This window comes from Dromiciops gliroides, chromosome 4 (assembly GCF_019393635.1).
Source record: "Dromiciops gliroides isolate mDroGli1 chromosome 4, mDroGli1.pri, whole genome shotgun sequence".
In the NCBI taxonomy this organism is placed as follows: Eukaryota; Metazoa; Chordata; class Mammalia; order Microbiotheria; family Microbiotheriidae; genus Dromiciops; species Dromiciops gliroides.
The window spans coordinates 261,229,062-261,255,519 of NC_057864.1; the positions used below are offsets into that span (position 1 = coordinate 261,229,062).

The 26,458-nt window shown below is 38.6% G+C and overlaps 1 protein-coding gene across 3 annotated transcripts in view; it reads left to right on the forward strand.

Moving 5' to 3' along the window:
• Positions 1-26,458, forward strand: part of RUNX2 (RUNX family transcription factor 2) — a 173,309-nt gene that overhangs the window by 78,690 nt on the left and 68,161 nt on the right. For 2 of the 3 annotated variants that reach the window (XM_043999540.1, XM_043999541.1), the window contains one exon: positions 19,301-19,474. The exons of the other annotated variant lie outside the window; for it this stretch is intronic. In XM_043999540.1, coding sequence (XP_043855475.1) covers positions 19,301-19,474 — 174 coding nt within the window. The remainder of the gene's footprint in view (positions 1-19,300; positions 19,475-26,458) is intronic. 3 annotated transcript variants of the gene reach the window in all.

Genomic DNA, 26,458 nt, shown 5'->3' on the forward strand with positions numbered 1-26,458 from the left:
CATCCTTGCTTAATTTTCAATGATTTCTAGTTCACAAGTGTCCTTGTTAAAATATGATATCCAGAAATGAACACTCCATATGTGATCTGACTAGGAATGTCATATCCCTCATTTGGGACACTAAGTCTCTGCAACGTAATATTGCATTAACTTTTTTTTTGGTCACCATGTCATATGTCACACTGTCCATTCATATTGATGATATGGGAAAGCAGAAAAGGAAACTGATCATGTATCTGGACTGGAAAGTAGCCCATACAGTCGACTGAACCCTTCCCTCTAAAGAGGTAGGGAACAGAATTTGGGATTTGGAGTTAGATGACTTGGGTTCTTATCCTGTCCCCTTATTACTCATAGAACTTTAAACAAGTCATTTTTCCATCTGGGCCTCAGTTTCCTCATCTAGAAGTGAGCAGGCTGTATTCAGTGACCTCCAGGGTCTCTCCAAACTCTAAATCTATGATCCCTTTTTGATTAGCAGTTCATCTTGCAGCCTTGTAAATGATTTCACTCATGCTGCTTGCATTGAGTCATTGCTAACCTTTCATCCTCCTTCTCCTCACTCCCAACTTATTCCTCTCTCGACACATTTTCTTTTTTTTCCTCCTCCTCTATACATTGTTCAAGTTTGGTTACCTCCTGGCAAGCCATGCTGAGAGAGGCCATAGAAAGGGACAGGAAAGAATAGGGGAGAAGAAAGATTGATTTCATTGAACTTTGTGGTCCTTTTGTGTTTCAGCTTGCAGGGGAGGACAGGGGGCAGCTAAACACATGTTGTGACCATGTGGATTCAGGGAGCCCCCAGAGGAGTCTTTGTACAGAAAACCTGCTGGAGTGAATGATGATAGATGGCTCACTTCAGGCTCTTTATTGTCATCCCATCCCCTTTTGCTGCTTCTCCTTCATCTCTGATGCTTTCTCCCTGTATGTTGCTGCTTCTAGCCATGGCCTTTTTTTTTTTTTTTTTTTTTTTTGGTGAGGCAATTCGGGTTAAGTGACTTGCCCAGGGTCACACAGCTAGTAAGTGTCAAGGGTCTGAGACCAGATTTGAACTCAGGTCCTCCTGAATCCAGGGCCGGTGCTCTATCCACTGTGCCACTTAGCTGCCCCAACTCATGGCCTTTTAAGTTGAGCATACAGGTTGGGAGCAGTGATGTTTCCTCATTTAGAATTATAGCTCATTAGGATCATAGATTTAGAGTTGAAAGGGGTGATGGTAGTGATCTAGATCAACCCCATCATTTTGTCAGTGAGGAAACTAAGGCCCAGATGGGGAAAATGACTTGCCTAGGGTCATGCAGTGAGCTAGGATTTGAACATGGCTTCCTTCATTCCAAATCTAGTCTCTTTCTGTCTTACAAAACTAGAGTGGGAGGGTTATTAGAAATCAAATGTTTGGGGGCAGCTAGGTGGCGCAGTGGATAAAGCACTGGCCCTGGATTCAGGAGGACCTGAGTTAAAATCCGGCCTCAGACAATTGACACTTACTAGCTGTGTGACCCTGGGCAAGTCACTTAACCTTCATTGCTCTGCAAAAGAAAAAAAAAGAAAAAAAAATCAAATGTTTAAACTCCTTCATTTTATAGCGTAATGTCTGGTACATAGTACCACTTAATTGTAGGCCTCCATCAGTCACGGACGACCATGGATCAGCGCCTTGAAGAGCCACAGGCCACAGTGTGGTGTTGTATCTACCCCATGAGGAGTAGCTGGAGTGTCCTCTCCAGGGCACTGACCTGGGCAGTCAATATGGAAAACAAGCTGTTGCCCATGCAGCAGGTTTTCTCTCTCCGAGACATTGGTGGATCCAAAGGAGAGGTGGAGCCAATACAGTTTGGCACCAGTGCTGCTGCAGGAGTTGCCAGAAGGATGTGATGTCCAACATCCAACTGCCTAAGGGACTCCAACTCCTGATTTTTCCTCGGGGTTAATTCCTGAAGCCTTTCCCATATATGGGTATAGCCACAAGGCTGCGGAGGTTTAAAATCAGGGTTTCCTTCCCCTAGGTCACAGGTTAAGTGACCCCAAGTATAAGTGATCGACCTCAGTAAGTTGTAGAGTAAGAATTCAAATGCAGGTCTTCTAGTTTCATATCCAGTAGCCTTCTCAAAGTGACACATTGAGCCTTTACCAAGGACTCTTTACTTGGTAAAGAAAAGGATGTCTGATGTCAGGGAAAAGGTAGGAGTAGTATTTGGTTCAAAGCCAGGGAGGCCTGCCCACCTCTAAAATCATATACCGTGTAAAGGAACTGTTGACCCTGAACTTAACCCTTCCTAAACTTTACCAAATGCTTTCTTCCTCACCCCAGTGAGGGTGCTAGTGCAAGTATTATTATCCCCATTTTTACAGATGAAATTGAGGTTCAAAGATCAAATACCTTACTCATGGTCATATAATTAACTACTTGGGGCAGAGGTGGAATCCAGGTACCCCTGTTTTAGCAACAGAGTTAGATAATTTTGCATCCAAGGTAAGAATATAAAGTCATGCCCTTCTGTCATGACAGCATGTTGTACTTTATTATTCCTTTATTTTTTTTTCCATTACAGTGACTTCTCACATAGCTTTTTTTTTGTTGTTATTGCGGGGCAATGGGGGTCAAGTGACTTGCCCAGGGTCACACAGCTAGTAAGTGTCAAGTGTCTGAGGCCGGATTTGAACTCAGGTACTCCTGAATCCAGGGCCGGTGCTTTATCCACTGCGCCACCTAGCCGCCCCTCACATAGCTTTTTAAATTCCCTACTTTTACAGGTGAGGAGACTGAAGCCAAGGAAATAAAGTGAATTCTCTAAGGTCACAGAGCTAGTTAGTAGCAGAGGCATGGCAAGAACCCAGGTCTCCTGACACCATTTAGAATTTTGCAAGATAGCAGTTGGTTAGCCAATCAGTCAATAAGCAATTGTTAAGTGCCTGTTATGCACCACTCACTGTATTAAGCACTGGAGATGCAAAAAGGGGCAGAAGACAGTCTCTGCTCCCAAGGAACTCACAGTCTGATGGAATACAATACAACAATACAATACAATACAATATAATGTAAGCCATGTATTATGATATACCTATTTATACAGGACAGTAGCCATGCTTGAATTAGAGAGGGAAGATGGCTCTACAAGATCCTCTTCTCTGGAAAGGATAAAAGAGCCCTTCTATACCATCTCACCAAAGGGAAAGCTAGTAAGGGAGATGAGAACAGGCAGCTTACACTGTTAACAGTTAATGCCCATAGAAGAGATTTGTCAAAAATCGCACATCTGCTAAATGCATTGTATGTTTTGACCTCAGGGCTAAAACTTAGCCAGAATCATTCATGTTTCAACAAGGTCAGACCCTGGATTCTCCTTTATTGGGTCATTCAGGATTTGGAGGTGGAAGAAATCTTAGAGGTCATATTATCCAACCTTCTCATTTTATATAGATAAGGAAACTCAGCCCTAGAGAAATAAACTGACTTGCACAGGACTAATGATTGCATAGATTATGAATTCCAAACTCTTTTCACTGACTTATTACAACAGAGTCCATTTGTGCCATATCTCCTCTGCTTCTTTGAGTTCCTCTTTTTTTTTTTGGTCGGGGCAATAAGGGTTAAGTGACTTACTCAGGGTCACATAGCTAGTAAGTGTCAAGGATCTGAGGTCGGATTTGAACTCAGGTCCTCCTGAATCCAGGGCCGGTGCTTTATCCACTGTGCCACTTAGCTGCCCTTGAACTCCAAATAAGTTTGAGTCAATAACTAATTCAAGTTCAGGGATGCCCATTTGTGCACTTGAAGTTTAACTCAGTTTCATGCTTTACCCAGTATTGTAGGGTTAGTCGTTATGAACCATAAATGATCCTTCTTTCCCCCATACTTCTCAAACCTTCAGGTAAAATTTTCAAAATTTAAAAAAAACGGACTTTAGATTTTTGTGTTTAAAAATAAACATCACAGTACTGGGAAATGTGGATTCTTTAAAGTACTTTGAGCAGTAAGAAGGGCCACCCAGGAAGGTGACATCCTTCTAGTAGTTGTGACATTTGTCAGCCTGCAGTTTCTTTCTTCTAGCATGCCTCATTGAGTCCTGCACACTGAGACACTGTGGCATCTATTTAAGCCAGAAGACAATAGAACATCATTCAAAGGATTGTGATATCCTAGAATTAAAGTTGTAAGGGACCTTAGAGGTCATGTAGTCTAAACCCTTTCTTTTAAAATGAGAAAATCAAGACTTATAGAGGTTAGGGGGCTGGTTCAAATTGAAACAGGTACCAAGTAGCAGCATGCTTCCGAATTCTGGGTCTTCAAATCTAGGTTCTTGCCAAATCTAGTTCTCTTTCCACTTCACCCTGATGCCCTCCAATGGGGTTGCCTCTTCCTACTCCCCTTACCTCCTCCATGGGTTAGAAGTACTCTTTGATACACACATAGGACCGATTGGCATCTTGGGTTTGTCGCTGGGAAAGTATTCTCAAAAGCCCCCTTTGTAGGTCCTGAGTCCAGAGAAAGCGAATAAACAAACATTTATAGTATCTGTTTGCTTTTTTCATCCCTTCCACTGGACATAGTATGTTACATATCTAGGGAACTCACCAATTCATGATACTTTTCAGAAGGAAGAAAAAGAAGCATCTGTCAAATTGTCATTACTGATTAGATGCTTCAGGATGAAGCTTGTAGCCAGGAATCTATAAAATTTTAAAGGCTACACCTGCTTTTGACATTTGGAGAGAGGGGAAGGAAGAGGAGGGAAATCATTTGCAGGTTTTTCATTTAAGAAAGTGGCCCTGGGCTCGTAACTCCGTGGTGTTTCATACCTCTTGGGAGTAATGATGACTTCTACTCAGTTTGGGGAGAAGTCCAGTTTGGACACTCTGTCTGCTCTGTTGTATTTTGCTTAAGCATAAAATCCTCTTTTCCACTCTGCCTGTGATTTGAAAAAAGGGTGGGACATGCTGTCTTCCAGCTCCACTTAACATTATTTTTAGGTGCCCTTTTATATAACAATAACTTGATACTACTCAAAATACTTGGCATCTTAAGAGACAGAGTGGAATGTAAGAACACTTTAGCAGAGCTGAAAGCGAGTAAACTCCAGTAGTTGTGGAATGAAGGGGGGAGGCTTTCAGTTCCTTATTCTGAGTTCACAGAAGATAAGAATACCAGGATTAACACAATAGACTCCATTTATTACACATGGGTGGATAAAGCAATTATCTGTCTATCAAGACTGTAGTAAATTGTGCAACAGCATTAAGGAAGGGTGGATAGGTGGATAAACGTAGGGGGAAAGGGTGCTGATATATGAGATAATCCTTTGAATTTAACTTGTAAAAACTGTTTTCTTTTGGTGTTTATATCATGTTACCTTTGCTGGCTTAGATCAAAATGACCCTCTCCCTCCCTACCTCGTTTTTTTTTAAATTTGTTTTGTTTTTTTAATTGTCGACAACATTTTTTCAGCTCCTTAGGTATCTGAATTTTATTTGGGGGGCGGAGGTGGGGGGAGAGTTCAGAGTCATCTCTTGTTTAATCATGTTTAAACAATCTGTTTAAGACCTGTTGTGTAGATATAAACACAATAGTCCTTTAATGTAGGAAACTTACTTCTGAAAGACACAGCATACAACAGACATCCATCCATTATTGCTAAAACTGCCGTTTCTTCCATGCCTGAACTTAGATGGTAACCACAGCCCTCAGCCGGTAATATTCCTCAGAAAGAAACCAAAATGCACCTTATTGATGTCTAGCAAGCAGAGAATTGCAAAGCAGCATACAATTGGAGAGGTCTTAGACTAGATTAAAACTAAGTACCTTAAATCTGTTTTAATGGTTGTGTTTACATCTCCTTCTCTTCATTCCTTTAAAGTAATCAGGTTTCGCAAGCGTTAAGAAAACCACCTCATCTTGCCAGCTGGACTGGGTCCAGCTTAAGCAAGAAAGACTCTCCCCCCAAACTCTTGCAACCCCCATTTTTTCTTTCTTTTTCTTTGCCCTTCCTTCATGATCTTTCCTGCCATTCAGTGGAGTGAGCTTCGGGGAGCTGACTGGCTCTTTCCTTAGTCATTATCTTTTAAATGTTTCTTCTTATTGTTTCAAGTGACAGCCAAATGGAAAAATTGATGCCCTTGCTGGAAGTGCCAGCAAAGATTCTTCTTCGTCATCATCGTCTCTCTCTCTCTCCTTAAAGCACCTACACATGCATATGCAGCCACACTGAGGAAAAAGGAGCAGAGGCCATAGACAGACAGTATGCTGAGGGAATTAAGCTAGAGAGCATCTGTGTGACAGTCTTTATTTGTATGCTGTTTATCTTTAGAATCTGTGAAGGGTAGTTAGTGCCAGCCCTGTTTAGCTGGATTACTGGCAAATGCACAGTGATGCTTTATATTCTTTCTTGAAAAATTAAGGTGAACAAAAGTTACCATTTGTTTTGTTTTGTTTTGTTTTTTCCCTTCTCTTTATGTTTCGCACTGGTACCTGTGTACAAGCCTACAAGGAACTTTGCATGTTTTAACTGCCTTGTCCAAGGCACTCTGTATGCCTGTTTTAATGACGTTGTACCAAGGTGTTTGGGGAATAGAACGTGGAGAGAGAGAAAGAGATCTCTTAGTTTGATATGGAACTTGAGCACATTTGAAAGGGGGCAGGCCATGGGTGGGAGAGGAGATGACAAGAACCATTTTGTGCCAAGTGCAATGTGTGTATGTTAATTCCTTGGAAGCAAAGAAAGCTAATGCAGTCTTAGGCCACAATTATGGAAGGTCTGGAATTCAGGACTAGGGGGGTGATGGATAGCCCTGCTGTACCTTGTTCCAGGTTAGACCATATCTGAACTATTGCAATCAGTTCTGAGTGCAATATTTTAGGGAAGGAGAAAGGGAATAAGCATTTATAACATGCCAACTCTTTGCTAGGCACTGTGTTCAGCAGCATTACAAATATTATTTCGTTTGATCCTCACATCAACTTTAGGAGGTAGGTACTATTATTATTCCCATTTTGCAGTTGAGAAAGCTGAAGCAAACAGAGATTAAGTGACTTGCCCAGAGTCACACAGCTATTAAGGAGCTGAGGCAGGATCCCTGGCAGAGGTCCCAGAAACCTTTAGGAGGTCCTTGAGGTAAAAAAAATATTTCATAATAATACTTAAGGCATTATTTTCTTATTAAAATACTCCTTTTTCCAACTACATATCTTTGAGAATGGCTTTTCTTCATATACTTCAACCAAAACAATATATCACAAGAGATTGAACGCAGAAGCAGATACGAGAATCCAGCTGTCTTCTATTAAGCTAGACATTAAAGAGACTTGCAAAAATATGTAAAACAATTCCGTTCTCACTATTTTTTTGTTTTGGAAAATATAGTTATCTTTCATTAAAATATTATTTATGTTAACATATAATGTTTTTATTGCTATTTTAAATGAATTCATAAATACTTTAAAATCTCATCAGTGTTGATTTCTAATGGTATATACCAATAGATATAACCCACATATGCAAAAGTTTTTGTGCAGTCCTCAGTAATTTTGAAGAGTATAAAGGGGTCCTAAGACCAAAAAAATTTGAAAGTCCCTAGAAAGAAAGATTGCAAAGGTCCTTCTTAATCTTGAAAGTATTTTAATAGTGTAAGTTTAGAGAAGTAGAAAGCTGCCATCCTGGATAGGAATTTAACCTTGAGCAGACATGTTGGATTTGGGAACAAGCGGCAAGAAAACACAGTGACACAAACTCTGGTACTAGGATAGGTATAGGACATAGAGACCATTCTGCAATTGGAGAAGTGTAGTCCTGGATAAGGAGAGCAAAGATGAAAAAAAAAGTGTGCCAGGGATATAGCAATATAATATAGGCAAATAGCATTTAATTCATTTTAACCTGAGCATATAATTTGCTCGTTACATCTCTGCTTTTCTCTTTCCATTATTTTCTTCTGTTATATTCCTTCTCAATTCCCATAAGTATTTCCTCTTTCTTTAGAGTGCAACAAAACAAGTTTTGAGTCAGTTAATTCAGGAAAAGTACATATAACCCAAGCATCTGATCATCAGAATGTTATTCCTGAGGCGTGACTGATATTGGCATGGCTTAATAACCCTGTCCTTTTTTCCAGAAGTTTTCTTCTTAGATGTTTATGATTTGACACAGCCTAAAATCTGACATGAAAGTTGTCAGCCCCAGATGTGAATAGGCCTGTTGTTCCTTCTTCTCCTATTCAAAGGCTAAAATTAATGGAACTTGTTTCTAGTTACAGGCAGATGAACGTTTCCCAATCCCTATATTTATATATACACATATATTTATATGTTTTATACATATATATGCATATATGTGATATTTATTTATTTGTTGCTGGTTTTTTAGTTGCTTACCCGTAAAAAGTCTAATGTTTTCCCTGGGGTCTTTAGTAGTCCCTTATTGCTAATATATGTAACAGGAAATATTAATGGAACAGTTACTGGTGAATTGGGGATAATGAATTCTTCAATAATTAGTATAAAATAGTATATTTTGTGATAAAAAATCTCAGTAATTTAAAAGAATTTCCAAGGAAATCATTAGAAGCAGTTATTGAATAAATGTAGTACTCAGCTACATGAATTATTATTTTTTAAAAAAACCTTTTTCTACAGAGTTCTTGGTCTAATTATGTAATTATGTCTCTTGGGTAAGATTGTATTTTTCTTCCCATAATTACATATTTACCCAAGAGACTGGAAAGTCTCCAAACCTGCTCTCTTGGGTGAAAATTGTTTCCCCTCCCCTTTGTTGATGAACTTTGAGAGTCACATGCTTGATAGTTAAATAGCACTGAAGAGGGACTTTTGAAGATTTGTAGTCTCTGTCTCTGTTATTCTCTGTCTCCCAACATTAAGAAATTAATACTTTATTAATATAGGACTCCTTTTGGAATGTTGCTTGAGAAGAGGCAGCTTGCTACGTATTCATGGTTGGAGACTGATTTATATTCCTGTGTCTGTCTAGAGCAAAAAGCAAGACAGACCTAGAGCATCCTTCTCCCTTATCTGAGCTTTTGAGATGAATAGTGGTCTGTCTTTTTGGTTCAAGTAAGCTAATCATTTAGTATGTCTGCTGGTTTCCAAAGGATCAAAGATCTTCGTATCCAGAAAAAAAGATGAGAGTTTCTGAATTTTTGTTGACCTACTCCAGAAATAGATTTTGTTCTAAACCAAGCAGTATACTCTGAAGGAGAATTATGAGTCAGCAGCCTTTCCCAGTGAACATTGCAGACTCATCAATCTCACGGTGGGAAATTGTTTTCTAATGACATTTTTTAGGGGAAACTTCTCATCTTTTAATGGGCAAAGTAGGGAAAATACCAAATTCTCCCATGAGCTAAGATAATGTGAATTTTAATGTGTTATAAAAAAACAACTCATGTTTAGCTAGTCAGCTGATTCAACAAAACTTCATTGGACTAGTGCAAGATAGTATGCTAGGTGTGAGAGCCACAGAGATAAATTAAACCTTGTTCCTGACCTCAAGAAGCTTACAGTCTATGTTTAATCTATGTAGATATATGATGAAGATTGAAAAAAAAAGATGAGACAGTTTCCAGGAATAAAGTTTAACTTCTATTTTTGGTTTTCTTTATCACTATACTTGCTGTGAATAGGTTTTCCTTTCTTCTTTCATCATTTGTTTATTACTTGATGTATCTGCCACAGCATTTAAGAAATATGATTAAATGTCTTTTTGGAAATAATAGAGAAACTCACTATTTGTGGTCATTAAACTATATCAGGATAAGCTCCCAGATAATAATTTTTCGGGGGGTGGTGGTGAGGCAATTGGGGTTAAGTGACTTGCCCAGGGTCGCACAACTAGTAGGTGTCAAGTGTCTGAGGTTGGATTTGAACTCAGGTCCTCCTGACTCCAGGGCTGGTGCTCTATCCACTGCACCACCTAGCTGCCCCTTCAGATAATAATTTTAAAATGGTCAGAGGCCGTCCTTCCTATTTTTTCCCCATTCATGGGCAGAATTGTTTGTACCAGATAATTTGGCACTCTATTTTGTCAGTATACAATGTAATTACATAAAAGTTTGTCTTTTTCTTTATTGTACCATGTGTGTATATCTTATTTGTCTTTCTGTCTGTCTCTAAACACACATGCACACACACACACACACACATATATGGAGAGGGAGAGAGAGAGAGAGAATTTCTTTATATGCAAAGAAGATGTCATACTTAATTTGTACCCTGTAGCACAGTGTTAGGTATAACATAGGTATTAATAAGTGCTTATTGATTGGTTTGTGCCAACCAGCAAACAAAAGTCACCTATTGGGGCAGCTAGGTGGCACAGTGGATAGAGCACTAGCCCTAGAATTAGGAGAACCTGAATTCAAATCCAGACTCAGACACTTACCATCTGCGTGACCTTGGGCAAGCCACTTAACCACAATTGCCTCCCCACAAAAAGTCACATATAAGCATAAATTTTTAATAACCATGCTATAGTTATGAGGAACAGTGTGGTTTCTTGTGGACTGACTCAATAATAAAAGACTACAGGATACAGTTAAGACGACTAAGGTTTGGGGCAGCTAAGTGGAGAAGTGGATAAAGCACTGGCCCTGGATTCAGGAGGACCTGAGTTCAAATAGGGTCTCAGTTCAAATCCAAACTCAGACACTTGACACTTACTAGGTGTGTGACCCTGGGCAAGTCACTTAACCCTCATTGCCCCCCTCCAAGACTTAGGTTTATGTCCTCCCCTGACACATGTTGGCTGTGTGATCTTAGGTAAATCACTTAACAATGTCCAGGAGACTCTCTAGAACTCCAAGTTGCATACCAGTTTCTGATCTGTATGGATGGACTTTCCACACTGGGACTTCCTTACATTGATAAGATTGCAGGACCAGAACAAAACCAAAGAATCTACCAGCCTAAGAGAAGGATTACTACAATATATGCTAATTGCCCAGGCATGCTTCTTATGAGGCCATAAAATCATAAAAAGGATTAAAAAACAATAATTATGAAGTACCCATAGTTGTACAGCTTAAACCATCTGCTGTCCTTTTCTCTTCAAGATGTTTGAAAATGGATTTTTTTTTCAAGATTGCCTTCTACCAACAGTATTTCTCATTTTTGGAAGAGAGATTTATAGGTCTGTAATTTCCAGACCTTCACTTAAACATTACTAGAGTGTAGTCACTTCCCTGCCCAGCACAGTGCTTAAGCAGATGAAGAGTTTCATTTCTCCCCTCTGCCATAGTATCCTTTCTCTCTCCTAAAGGGCATGACACATTTCTAGGAATATACAGTGAGCTGTCAGAGTTTTAGAGTGGAAGCCCGAATGCTTAGGCTACTCTAAAGTTTGGGGATCTGAACTATGCATGTTTTGCTCTAAACAGTTTCTCTGTATGTATCCTGGACCGTCAAATTCCTTCTTTTCCTGAAATCAACAACAAAAAAGGGAATTCCCTTAAGTTATACTAAAACTCATACCCTGCTTCAATTTGTGAGTGTGTTTGGTATAAATTAAAACCAGCCATCCCTTTTCCCTACTTTTAATATGCACATATACACATATTGCATATAATATATATGTATATATACACACATAATATACATATATCTATAATACACACATATAAAAATACATATACACATACACATGTGTATAGGGTATAAGTTTTAGTATATCTTAAGGGAATTTTTTCTTGATTTTATTTATATATATGTACAATATATATACACATACATATATAACATACATTATATATAATAATGTGGGTGTACACATACACACACATTCAGAATGAAGATGATTGATTTAGACCTGGAAGAGACCTTAAAGACATGTAGACCAAATCCCCCATATTACAGATGAGGAAACTGTAAAACAGACAGGGTAAGTGACTTGCCCACAGCCACACATCTAATTAAGTGGAAGAACTGGGACCCCAAACCACATCCTCTCACCAAATCCAGCCCTGTTCATTCAAAAAGCTTTTACAAAGTACCTCCTAAATCTCAGGTACTGTGCTAACTGCTGAGAATTTTACAAAGACTAAACAAATGACAACTTTTCATGGTACTATGCTCTCTCATCCCTTCAGATTCACTATGGAGTGGTATATTTATTCATCTATAACCTTCACACCATAAGCTATAGTTCTGATGAAAGTTCTGGTTTCTCTTCTGTACTTACCTTACCAATTAAATGAAAAATAAAACCATGAGAAAGACTTATGTACAACTATGAACTTCTGCATTGTAGTTTGGCCTCAAACTGTCCTCCCCTCAATAGATTGCTGTTTCACGAGTACCAGTGAAATTTGTTAATATATCCAGGTTTTACCAACCCCTTCCTGGACAAGCTGAAGGCTTGGCTTAGCAAGGTGCTAAGTGGGCTGTCAAGGGTGAGGCTTACAGATAACACTAGTAAGAGGGAGAAAAAAAAGGGTCTTAACAGGATAGACATCTACATGTCCAGTTTGGCTTAGGTTTAGTGGAGTCAATATGAGATTTTAAAACAGGAAATGTCAAGTGATTTGAAGAATGATGCCATTACTGAACCATATAACACCAACCTGTCTTACAAGAACCTTGAATTGATGCCCCTTGACCTTGCCAGAGGAAAGTGATTATGCCGTCCTCAGATTTCTTCTCACACTGACTGGAATAAATCTTCCCTTCCCTCCTTCTTCCTCTCTACTTCCCTCTCTTTCTCTCCTTCTTTCTCTCTCTTCCTCCTCCCCTCCTTCTCTCTTTGTCTCTCTCTCTCTTCCTCTTCCACTTTCCCCCAACCCTGTCAGCATTATTTCTCTCTTCTTTTCCCAATTAGATGGCAAACTCCTTGAGACCGGGGTCAGAGCTTTGTCCACTTTTGTATCTAAGTCTGGTGCCTTCCATGGTGTCTCACACATGGTCCAGGATTAATGAATATTGAATTGAATTTTGTTATCTTGTTTATATCATTAAGATCTGTTAGTGATTTGTTTTCCTAATTAAGATATTTATTCATGTATTTGATTTTTATGGAATTGTCCATTCTTGAGAAAAAAATTTTTGACCTCAGGATTATAAAAGAGTAGCAGCAGTGACTGGCATATATTAAAAACCAGTTCTAAAATACCAGTGTAGAAAGAAATGTCTTCAACAATGCCTTTGAAATCAGCAGAATGGAATCCTCTTGTAGCAGAGTGAGCTGAGAACTCCACTGAGTGTCCTTTAGGCAAGATAGCTTGCTTTCAGTTTCTTGTAAAATACAGTTAGAGGAGCCCTGACTAATGTTATCTGGCTGTGTTGCTTTTATGTATGTGTAGGGAGAGACTCATCAAGGCCAGGATGTAAATTGCTAAGACTGTCATTCATTGATCCAATAAGTTTATGTTACTAGTTAAGGTGTCTAGTTTTTCTTTCTTGCATTCCCTCCTCATGCCTGTGCCTTAGAACCCTTCCTTAGCTTCCTTCAGGTTACAGCTCAGGACTTTCCTAACCAGTCTGTAGGAAGCTTCCTGATCTGGGCATCCTGAACTAGAAAAAGTCCAACTTTTTTTGTGTGTCACAGACCCCTTTGGCAGTCTGTTGATATATATGGATACCTTCTCAGAAGAATATTTCTAAAGACAGAAGAATACAAAGGAAGTTAATTATATTGAAATGCAATTATAAATTTTAATGCGCAAGTAGATATATGTATACAACATATATCCATGTTGTATACATATACATACATGTATATATTATATGTGTTCATGCATATGGTACCATTCAGTGTTGCTACTCTTTTATGATCCTGAGGTGCTTTTATCACAAGAAGGCAATAGACACATATGTGTGCGTAGTATATATATGTGTGTCTGTGTATATGTGTGTGTGTATTTCACAGATTCCAGATTAAGAATCACTGCCATAGGTGTTAGCTCTTTCACTCTTCCAATAATTTCACACTTACTTATCTGTGGCAATGTTGTATTCCTCAATAAAATGTAACCTCTTTGAGTAGAAGACCTGCTTTAAATTTTGTTTTTGTCTTTCTGGCATTGAACACGGTGCCTTGTAGGCACATAATACACGCTTGTTGAATTAAATTGAGTTGGATTGGTTGGATTCTTCGTTCAACTATGACTGGCATTATTTTGTTGTTGATGTATTAATATAATAAAAAATATAATAAAATATAATAAAATTAGTTGCCAGGCCTTGAGAGCTTGAAGAGGACTGGCCAACAACCTGTACTGCCCCCTCCTGTAGCAGATTGGCCTGGTTGTTTTCAAAACCTTTAGCTCTCAGAGTTGCTTTAAGAATAAAGGAAGGGGGGGGGCGGCTACGTGGCTACGTGGCTAGGTGGCTAGGTGGCGCAGTGGATAAAGCACCAGCCCTGGATTCAGGAGGACCTGAGTTCAAGTCCGGCTTCAGACACTTGACCCTCATTGCCTCCCCCCACACACACACACACACAAAAGAATAAAGGAAGGAGCTGGGCAGGGCAGACTTTGTTAATTGACCAAATACTCAGTATCCCTTAAACAGAGTTAACAGCTACTTATGAGCCTCTGCTCTCATCCTTCTGAATGTGTGACTATACTGACCTTTTGATAAAGCTTTATTCTTTGGGGCCTGGCAAGTAACAAAAGTCACATTCAGTCAAACATATTCAGCTTTTGAAGGAAAAAAAATCTGTTTCTGAAAACTCTCAATCTCTTCCCCAGGCCAGTTATCCCTTATTTTAAATGTGCTGTTGAACGTTATTTTACCCAGTAGAACTCATGCAGCTCTGTCATGAACCAATAAACCATGAACTACATGAGCCAAATGTTGAAAGTTGCAGGAGCCTCGTGAACCATGAGCCACATTTTGAAGGTTGCAGGATGGCCCAATGGAAGGAGCATGGATTTGGGGGGTCAGAGACCTAGGTTCAGATCCCTAAATGGCTCTAAGTGGCTTTCAGTCATACTTAAGAGTTAAGATAAATACATTTGACTTCTGAGTTCAGGGAAAGTTTTGAATGAGCAAAATTTTACTCCCATGAAGCACTAGTGTTCCCAAATAAGCCTGTGTATAAAAAGAATTTCCTTCACCTAAAAAATACAGAATGGAGAAGAGGAGGAAAGCAAGATTTTAAAAAGATAATAATAGAATACTTGAGACAGAATGATAACTTTCATCCATTCTTCAGGGTTAGGACATTTTTCTGTCGAGACGGATACCAATATGAAGATGAAAGACAATTTGGATATTAAGAGCTTCAAATATACAGCACAGATTTTTTCCATTCTTCTTTCACTTCTGTTTGGAATTTATTCTCTTTTAGTGTCTGAACTTGTTCTTTAGGTCTCCCTGCATGGCAAACTACACTGTCTCCAGACTCAAGTAAATTGCCCTTTTGTAGTCTTGGTTCCAGTTCTCCAGGGAGGCTTGTTGGCCGCTCAAGACATAAGCACATCTTATCCTCCTGGCTCATCACTCAAATGTTACTCTAATGTGGTTTGGTGTTAAAGGTTTTATTTTGTCATGGATGAAAGATGAGGCACCTATCCTACTTTGGCTCCTTCTTGTAACACAACAATTATACAGGGTTAGGAAGGGGACAGGCTGCTTGATTTTTATTCTTATTTTTTTCTGGTCTCTAAAAAAAGAAATGTATGTTCCTGCAGCTGCTCAGTGGTGTCCAGAAAGACTCAGTAACAAAGCCTGGAAAAGTAATTTCTAAAAGATCTTTTGGGTTTTTCAAATTTCACCTGTTCTCAAAATTTCCACTGTGCCTCACCCAGTCCTTCAGTCTTTCTTGTACTGTTCCCTGCAGCGCCAGGTTAAGAGAAAACATAAATATATTTCCAGGCCAGTGCGTTAAATTCACTACTACACAGCCACCAGGGTAAACCAAGGAAATGGCTATGGAAAGCAAGGCCAGAGTTCACTGTGTTTCTTGTAAGCTCATGGTTTTGTTTTTCGTATAAAGTCATGAAGCAGAAAAGAGACTGTGAGAGATCAACATTTTTCCTCTGCCTCTAAGCAGTCCTTATTTCATTTCTGCCTTTATTAAGTTGTCACCATGTACTTTCCACACTGTTCCAGATACTTTTGGAGATAACAAACATAATTAAGTTAGAGTCCCTACCCTACATGGGATTTACAATCGAGTAGGATTGTCCCTTAAATTATTCCCCAGATATACTTAGTCATTCCTGAAGAGCATCTAAAAACTTTTTTGTTGTTGTCCTTCATGGGTTGCAGTCCTTAAGCTGTGTCGACAATACTGGTTTTGGAGGAACGTATTTATTTAAGGGTTATTAATTACATATATACTATATACAACATACTATCCTAGAAGCTGAGGGACATTCGAAGATAATCAGGATATAGCCTTTGTCTTAAAGAAACAACGTATAATACCTTGACAGTGTCATAGTGATTCAACGGTATACATGGGCCCAACAAGATATTTTGCTTCAGGATTTTGAAGACACCAGGTTATCTCGGTTCTAAGGGAAGACCTTCGTCTTAGGAAAACAAGGGTCATTTAACCCTGTAATGAATACTTGCTATAGGTCCATTTTGCGATGAAAACTTGTCTTGCATTCTCAGTATACCCAGGTCTTGGGGTGTCTTCTTCCGTAGTATGGTCATTAAAAAGTTTCCGTCTTCTGGAAGGGATATGAGAGGAAACTAGTGAAGTCCAAATTCAAGAGGCATAGTAGGAGGAGAAATGCTCCAGGAAAAGTAGACTACAGTGATTAGTTCTAACCCTGAATAAGTCATATAACCTCTTGGGGCCCGAGGTGTCTTACCTATAAAAAACGAGTCTAAAAAGTCAAGAAATTGGTCTAGATATTTCTTGACATTCCTTTTAGGGTCTGAGATCTACATATAAGTTGGAGAAAGGGGTGAGAAAAGTCAGGGGAAAAAAACTCTCACCTGTTTGAATTAGACTTTCCCTGGGTCCTTGATTCTTTCAGGTTCAATCCTGGTGTTGTACCAGACACTTCAAGCTTGTACTGACAGGAAGTGGGTGGCGGGGCACATTTCAGCTAATGGACCTCGTTGGAACAAGCTTGACTGTGGAGACAGCTACACTCATGTTACTGTGTCTTGGCTTCCTGTCTGTTTTCTTTGGGCTGTGTAGTCAATGAATAAGGAGACAGGAAAAGACATTTTGGGGCAAATAAAATAAGGAATTTGTCTTCTGGAGACAACTTATAGTTGGGAAATTCAAATGTTCAACTTAACTCTGTCTTAATAGGGTCTTAGCCATCTCTCTCGTGCTGTGCTCAGTGTCAGTGGAATGCAGTTACTGCTAGCTACCATCTCCTCAACAATATTTCTGACTGTGCCTAAAGGCAAATTAATCCCCCCTTTTACAAAACTTCCTTCCCTTAAGGCAAATTATCTAAACTTCTTTAGCTTTCCTTCATAGAATAATTCCTAATCCTTTAATCCTTTTGGTTGCTCTCTTTTGAATCCTTTTCAAATTCTTCATATTTTACTGAAAACATTGTCAGGGCCCCAGTCCAGTTTGGACTGGACATTATTTCCTAGTACAGGTCTCACCAGTGCAGACTCCCGTGGGAGGATTGCATGACATACTTCTATTTATATATCCAAACATCCTACTTGTTTTTTAAACAACAGTACTGTACTATAGACTCATATTTAGCTTGTGGCTTACTAGGACTCCTTTCTCTGTGTGTGTGTGTGTGTGTGTGTGTGTGTGTGTGTGTGTGTGTGTGTGTGTTTTAATACTACAGTTGTCCAAAGCGCATCCTTGGAGCCTTCTCTAAGCCTGCTCTGTGTTCTTTTTCAGGTTTGGTGACACAGGGACATGTTCATTTATGTGTCACCAAAATTCTCTTGGGTCTTAGCTTAGATAAACTACTAGAGAGATGGAAACACACAGGCACACACATATATGAATTGTCTCCTTCATAGGCTACCCATGGTATATTTGCTAGCTATTTTTCCTTAGACCCACTAGAACACAGTGTTGATGTTACATGTGAAATGAAGTCATTAAGCATTTACTAATCACCTGTTATATCCCCAGGCACTGTGCTAAGCTTTGTGGATTCAAAGAAAAGCAAAAAACTAGTTTCCACTTTTAAGAAGCTCCCAGTCTAATGGTAGAGACAACATGAGAACAACTATGTACATATAACATATATAAAGGACAAGTTAGATATAATCAACAGAAGGAAGGCACTAGCATTAGGGGAGCTTGAGAAAGTTTTCTTGTACAAGGCAGGATTTTAACTAAGATTTGAAGGACACCAAAAAAAAAAAAGCATCTCTTTTCACATATCTTGTAAGATATAACCTGAGTTTAGCCTGAAACACATCAGAGAATGTAGATTCCTTTTGAGATCTCCAGGGCTCTTTGCTCGATGATATGATGGAAAGAACACTGGATATAGAGTCAGAAGACCTGGACCTAATCCTAGCTCTGCCATTGACTCTCTGTGTGGTCCTGGGCAAATCACTTAGCCCCTTTGGGTCTCTGTTTCCTCATCTATAGAATGAGAATGTTGGATTTTTATGATTTAAAATCACTTAGCCCCTTTGGGTCTCTGTTTCCTCATCTATAGAATGAGAATGTTGGATTTTTATGATTTAAAGGTTCCTTCAAACTCTAAATTCATGGTCTAATGAAATGTCTATTTTTCCCCCTGAAAGGGCTACAGTTTTGTGTTTCAGTCTTTTGGAAAAGATTTCTAGTGGTGACAGGAAAGTTTACATAAAAAAATTAATGTGGCCTTTCTCCTGAAAAATTATTCTTTGATATTGTGGTCACTGCCACAATGTCCTGGTCTCCTTCATGCAACTATTCTTGTCCCTACTGTGGATATGATTTTTCACATACAGAGGACCTCTGGGACCTCAGTTTCATTTCCTCTCTTCTATAAAAACAACAGCTACAACAAGAAACGACAGACAAAAACACAGTTTAGAGGGGAAAAAACCTAATGCATATAAATCTTGTTTCTGGCCCTTTCTGTGAAGGGCAAGAGTGTGACCTCATTCATAGAGTTCTTAAGCAAGAAGGTTATCATTAGCATTTCTACTGCTGAATAAACTGTGACTTAGGGAAATCAAGTTTCCCTTCATTCAGGTCATTTTCTTTATCTATAAAATGGGAATAGTGATATATTCGATATGCCTATAAACTAATTTTAGTTTATATGGAGGCCTCATATAACCACATAAATCTAATATCTCATTATTAGTAGTTCTTAAACATTCATATTTATATATACACACTTATATGTGGTATGGTCAATTGTTCAGCTATATTAATAATGCTTTTATTTTATGATTTGCTGTTTCCAGGGCACAGACAGAAGCTTGATGACTCTAAACCTAGTTTGTTCTCTGAACGCCTCAGTGATTTAGGGCGCATTCCTCATCCCAGTATGAGAGTAGGTGTCCCGACTCAGAACCCACGGCCCTCCCTGAACTCTGCACCAAGTCCTTTTAATCCACAAGGACAGAGTCAGATTACAGGTAAGAAAGAACCAGAGGTTTGACTTGCTTAGAAAATAGCAGGCTTGGGGCAATGGGTCTACCAAATGAGATGAATTCATAAATCAAAGTTCCTGGAGCTATGAAATAGATTATTATTCTAAAGATTAACAATAAGGTTTGGTAATATTTGCTTCTTGGGGAGTATACGTGTGTGTGTGTGTGTGTGTGTGTGTGTGTGTGTGTTACAGAAACACTGATATTTAGCTGATTTGATTTAGAAGTTTGGTGAAATACCAAATAACACCTTACTCTATAGTAACACAAATCTTCACAGTGTGGTAGAATGATAGTAAATACATGCTTGGGGAGAATGTTTATTCTATAAATGTCTTCATTTTGTCCAGGGAATGTAGGGGGTGGTATCATACACTCGTCATTAGGAAATCAGTTTTACTAGTTCAGGTTTCAGCTTAAATTTCATGCAAATGTTTAACCATTCTATGAAGTCTGCTTGTAAAATTGCCTAAGGGCTAACAGAACCTTTCTTTGGTAGCTTTAATGCAAGGTTATTGCCTGGTTGATTGGGCAGATAGAATTAGCCACTGATTCATATTTAGCTTGAGGTCTACACGCTACACTTCTGTTTATACATTCCAGTATTCTGCTTGCTTTAAAACGAATGAATAACAGCACTACGCTCCAGACTAATATTTATCATTTGGCACATTATGGTCTCCAACTTTTTTTACCCCCCCCCCCCTTTTTCAATGCCAAATCTTTTTTCTAGACTTAGTTTGGCAACAAGATCATGAGCTAATGAACATGGAAATTTCGTGCCTAGAATTCATAGATAACAGAACTTGAGAACTGGAAGGCTGAAAGAGTTCATAGTGATCACCATAAATCTAAAAATATAAATATATATACACACATATACACACATACATATATATATAACATATTATTATGTTGTATTATATTTATAGATACTTTATATGTTATACACTTTTATAATGTATAAAATAATCTAAGTAGAACTCTGTAACAACAACAACAACAATAACGATGATGTAAGTATCATTTCTAGTAGCTAGTTTTCTGACCATAACATTTTTTGGAGATCTCAAATATAATTGTTTTTCTTCATCTAAATAATGTCTCTCTTACTTTTGTTAGGTGAATCTCTTCTGCCATTTTTTTAGCTATTTACTTATATTAAATATATTTCCAAGTTCCATTTCCAGGTAACCATATGCAGAGTATATATATGTATGTGTATATGTATGTGTGTGTGTGTGTGTGTGTGTGTGTGTATCAGCTAAATAATAGATTGAAGCTTGGAGAGGGGAAAAACCATGAACAAATTCATAAATTCTTACTATTAGCAAATTATATACTTAAATGTTAATTTGGGAAAAAACCAAAGGCCTCTATTGCAGCTATTAATATGTTAGAGCATTGACTGTTCATGTTGAATATTTTTGAAATAAGTTCTTATTTATTGGGGGGGGTTATATCATATAGTTTCCCCAAAATCCCTGAAAATTTTAAGGATGAAATCCTTACTCATTTGTGAAATTCAAATGTTTTCAGTTATAGGCAATGTGATTTTGAGGACAGTAGAAGACTTTGTTCAAACATTGGCAATAGGATATCAATAGAAATAAATAGGATCCTAATTAATTAGGCTGCTAATTGATCCTTTATTATTGTTATTATTATTATTATACATTATGCATATTATCCTTTAGTCCCAACTATATTTATATAGATTACAAATAGTATATAGAAGTATCCAAGGGACTTTGTGTGTTAAATAATTACTTGGTGATTTGGCAGCTGTGTCCTTTGTTGTTGTTGTTATTTTTAATTATTCTTATTATTCTTAAAAATTGCTCTTCTCATTTGTTTGATGGTGTTCAGATAGAAATGTGCTTGGACAAGTTTCTATCCTGCTATTCTTTTTTCTTTTCTTTCTTTCTTTTTTTTTTTTTTTTGGTGAGGCAATTGGGGTTAAGAGACTTTTCTCATGGTCATGCAGCTAGTAAGTGCCAAGTGTCTGAGCCCAGATTTGAACTCAGGTCCTCCTGACTCCAGGGCAGGTGCTCTATACACTGCACTACCTAGCTACCCCCTATTATTCTTGTATATTTAAAATTCTATGGACTATAGCATAGGTGAATAAAGTTGCTGTTTTTTTGTAGTTTACTAAAAGCAGTAATTTATAAATTTATCTTCTCTAAGCTTACTGAAAGTATCCTCAGGACAAACTCAGTTGTAAATAGTATAATAGGGATGACATATATCTTGTCCTTTTTCTACATTAATTTCTTCTGCTTTTTCTCTATCATGATCACCACCAACATCATCATGATCACCATCATGATCAGTCTTATAGTACATTTTTGACACATTAGACATTTGTCAACCAACACCCAAATAAACTCCCATATATAGTTAGATACAATAATTAGAAACCAAGTTGTTACCAATTGGATGGTGGTAGCTTTGTCTTACATAATTACCACTGTTGCTTATACAGTACTTTAAAGTTTAGAAAGCATTTAGTATACATTATTTCATTTGATCCTCACAATAATCCTGTGTGCTTCATTATTCTTATTTTATACAGAAGGAAAATGAGGCACAGTGACTTACCCAGGGTCACACAACTAGTAAATAAGAATCTGAGTAAGGATTCAAACTCTGGTCTTCAAGCCTGTTTTGTGTTGGATTAGGAAAATTCAATATTCAGAGTTGGAAATCCTAAAGAATCATAGACTTTTTTTTTTTTACATATCAAGGACCCTTTTGTGAGGAAGAACTCCTTTTAATTTCCCAGGGATGGAAGTAGAGCAGAATTTTGGGGGCAAGGATAATAAAAACCCTTGAAGTCAATGAAATCACACTATAGGCTACATTCCCTTCCATGCTAGGAATCTCATCAATCCATGGAAAGAAAGGCATGACAATTGAACTAGAGTTAACATCTGCAGTGGTTCACTTCAAGATGTACTTGTTGGGGAACCTCTTATCTACCCCAGCTCCTTCATTTTAGAGATGAAGAAACTGAGGCCAGAGAAATTAAATAACTTGTCTACAATCCCATCACTGACCAGTTAGTTAATTAATGGAAAGGCAAGAGTGGTTCACGAGTCTAATTTCACTTCTAGTTTAAGATATGTTTCCATTACACCATCCGATGATAAGAATACTTAGACAATATTTCCTCATCAAGAACACTTTGCCCAAACTTCTGTTACTTATTCATTTATTCAACATGCATTTATTTATGAAGGGGCCACTGTGCTCCAGGTGGTGTGATAGACACTGGCAGCACAAAGACAAAAACAAAAGTCTCTACCCTCAAGCAGCCTGCATTCTACTTGAGTTCTGAAAACAGCACATACCACAGACAAGGTCAGGGATTGTTTGACTGTTGGCTTTGTATTCACAACATCTCGTACACATGGCACATGGAGGATACTTAGGGATTGATTGATTAATAAGTAAATACTAAATTTTTACAAACTTAAAGCAAAGTAATATTGGAGGAGAGGATAAAAAACTGGGAGAATCAGGGGAAAAGACCTATTCTGAACTTATCATGTATTATTTTATATAGTAACTATTTGTAGGCATCATTCATCTACCCCATTAGACTGTATTCTCCACTAGGGCAAAGACTGAATATCATCTGATTATTTTTTTGGGCGGGGAAATGAAGATTAAGTGACTTGCCCAGGGTCACACAGCTAGTAAGTGTCAAGTGTCAAGTGTCTGAGATTGGATTTGAACTCAGGTCCTCTGGAACCCAGTGCTGGTACTTTATCCACTGTGCCACCTAGCTGCCCCCCTTGATGTTTATTTTAAACATGATGGCAACTATAGAAAAATGTTGGGGAGGAGGTGGAATCAGTGCTAAGAGACATGGGAGTGCAATAATTTGCCCTGGGTCTGAATCTGTTGAAGGAATGACCCTGCAGCCATGAGTGCTGGGTTTTGAGCCTCTTTATCATGATACGCCCCCCCCACCCCCTTTTCCTTTTGAGTTTGACCCACTGTTCTAAGTCTAAAGGAATTGGTGAAGCCTTCCTCAATGAGAATCCCAAGAGGCCTTCTGTTGCCTCTGGAATGAGATCAGTTGTCACTTCCTCCAAGTGTACTCCCCAGTTATCCAGGGCCGTGAAACCACCCATTAAGTACACAGGCAAATGACACCATGCCAATGACATGTTCTTCAATGGCCCTGCCATCTTCACCATTCCCAAGGAAGACTTCCTTGGGAAGTCACACTCCAAGTAACATGTGTTTAAGGGTCTAACTTTTCCTCTCCCAAGTGGGAGATTTTTAAGAAGATGTTTTATTCCTTGGGGTTCCTACTCTGATTTAGTGGGGTTGCTTTGAAATATCTGAATGCAATGTTAAAATGCAATATAACTGGGGCAGCTAGGTGGCGCAGTGGATAGAGCACTGGCCCTGGATTCAGGAGGACCTGAGTTCAAATCCAGCCTCAGACACTTAACACTTACTAGCTGTGTGACCCTTGGCAAGTCACTTAACCCCAATTGCCTCACCCAAAAAAAAATTTTTTTTAAATGCAATGTAACTTTTTGTCTGTAAGAAATAAAATGTATTAACACAACGCTAATATTTAATGTGATATTTTAAAGGAGGCTTTTCCAAAACAACCTCCTAGGCAGCCTCTAAGCTAAGTCAATTTATCAGCAGACACTTTGACTTAAGAGGTAGTAGAATCTCCATCTGCATGCTCTTGGACTAATTCCAAAGTTTCTGGGCAAGTGTGGCTCCTGTCAAGACCCATAGGAGCTGTGTCAAGTCATCAACAAGCACTGTGCTAATAAGCACTGGGGATACAAAGAAAGGCAAATACAGTCAGTCCCTGCTCTCAAGAAGCTTACAGTCTTATGGGGGAGACAACATGCAAACAACTATGTACAAATGAGATCTAGACAGAATAGACTGGAGCTCTATTCAGAGAGAAGACTCTAGCACTAAGGAGGATCAGGAAAGGCTCCTTGCAGAAGATATAACTTTAGCTGGGACTTGAAGGAAACCAGGAGATGATAATGAGGAGGGAGAGAATTCCAGGCTTGGAGGACAGCCAGAGAAAATGTTTGGAGTTGGGAGATAGAGTGTCTTGTGCAAGGAACAGTAAGGAGTGTCCAGAGAACACTGGGTTAGGCCCTGTATATGCTGAGCTGGGTATTGCTGGGCTTGCACTGAAACATTTACAAGCTTAATCTTTACAGAAACAGGAAAGCCCAGCTGGGTTGCTTGTGTCTCAAATTACTGTCCTATTCATGTGAGGAGTGATCACACGATTCTTTAATGGGAAACAAAGGGGGAAAATAAATGAATCCAGTAAGAGGATTAGCATCTTTGGGTGAGCCAGAGTCAGTGGTAGAGATAGGAGAATCTCAGCACTGTGGCTATAAGAAGCAGAATATGGGAGTCGAGTGGGATTTCATACTCTGTCCCAGCTTTGTGTCGGCCATCTATAGGCAATCTATGGCCTTAGGAGTTGAAATTGTAGCAATTTGTTTGAAACTTCTTTTCCTCTCCTTTTCCTTGGTACTGCTGAATCTATATCTCCAAAGCTTAAAGAAAAAAGCTGGCTTTCCTTTGCTGAGATCCTAAAAGAATAAATAGCTTAATTTGCTGCTGTCTGTGGGAGGAGGAAGATAGGGGAGCATCTGTGTTTATAGGTAGGGTGTAATTTTCCTAGGGTAGGGATTTGGGTTTATCAAACAGGAGATTGTTGTATTCATTTACTGCTGTGTTTTGTGTGCCTAACCTATTCCACTGATCCTCCTCTCTATTTCTTACCCAGTACCAAACAGTTTTGATGATTGCTGCTTTATAATATAGCTTTAGATCTGGTGTAGCCAGGCCACCTTTCTTTGCATTTTTCCCCATTAATTCCCTTGATATTCTTGGCCTTTTGTTCTTCCATATGAATTTTGTTATTGTTTTTTTCTAGCTCTGTGAAATACCTTTTTGGTAGTTTGATTGATGTGGCATTGAATAAGTAAATTAATTTGGATAGAATTGTCATTTTTATTATATTAGCTCAGCCTACCCATGAGCAATTGATATTTTTCCATTTTTTTAGATCTGATTTTATTTGTGTAAAGCGTTTTGTAATTGTGTTCATATAGTTCCTGGATTTGCCTAGGTTAGAGATTCTTAAGGTTGGGTTTTTTTGGTTTTGGGGGTTTTTTTTGGTGTCATGGATCTGTCTGGTGAAGCTTATGGATCCCTTCTCAGAATGTTTTTAGATGCATATAATAAATACATTTCAAAGGAAACCAATTATATTGAAATATAGTAAGATATATATGCACACATATATATACTGTTCTGTATATATCAACATATATATGTGTGTATGTGTACATACACACACACACACACACACACACACACCCCACAAGTTTGTAAATCGCTAGTTAAAAATCCCTTTTCTAGGGCAAGTTGCTATTGTTGCCCTCTCTAAAGAGAGAGGCAAAATAATACAAAAGATAGGAAATATTGCACATTTATATTGCAATAGTGCATGTGGAGTGTTAAGTCAATTAAGAAAGCACTGTTCTAGGCCCTGGAGATACAAAGACAAAACCAAAAGAGACTGTAATCTGACCCTACTCTCAAAGAACTTACTTTCTACTAGAGAGTCAGGAGCAGGATACAACATGTACATAGATAAGTAAATGTGGGGGAAATGCAAAGCAATTTTGGCTGGGAGAGCACAAACAAGAGAGGTATCGGGAAAGGCCCTGAAAGGAACTAGGGATTCCCAGTGGCTAACATGAAGGGGGATAGCAGACCAGCACTGGGGCACGGCCTGGGCATAGATCCAAGGATGCATTTCCACATGGAAGGAGAGCAAATGGGTCAATTTGCCTGAAACAGAGGGTGCATGAAAGGGAGGAGCGGAGGAGGTCAGACTTTATCCTATGGGCAATAGAAAGCAACTGGTCAGACTTGAGTTTTAGGAAT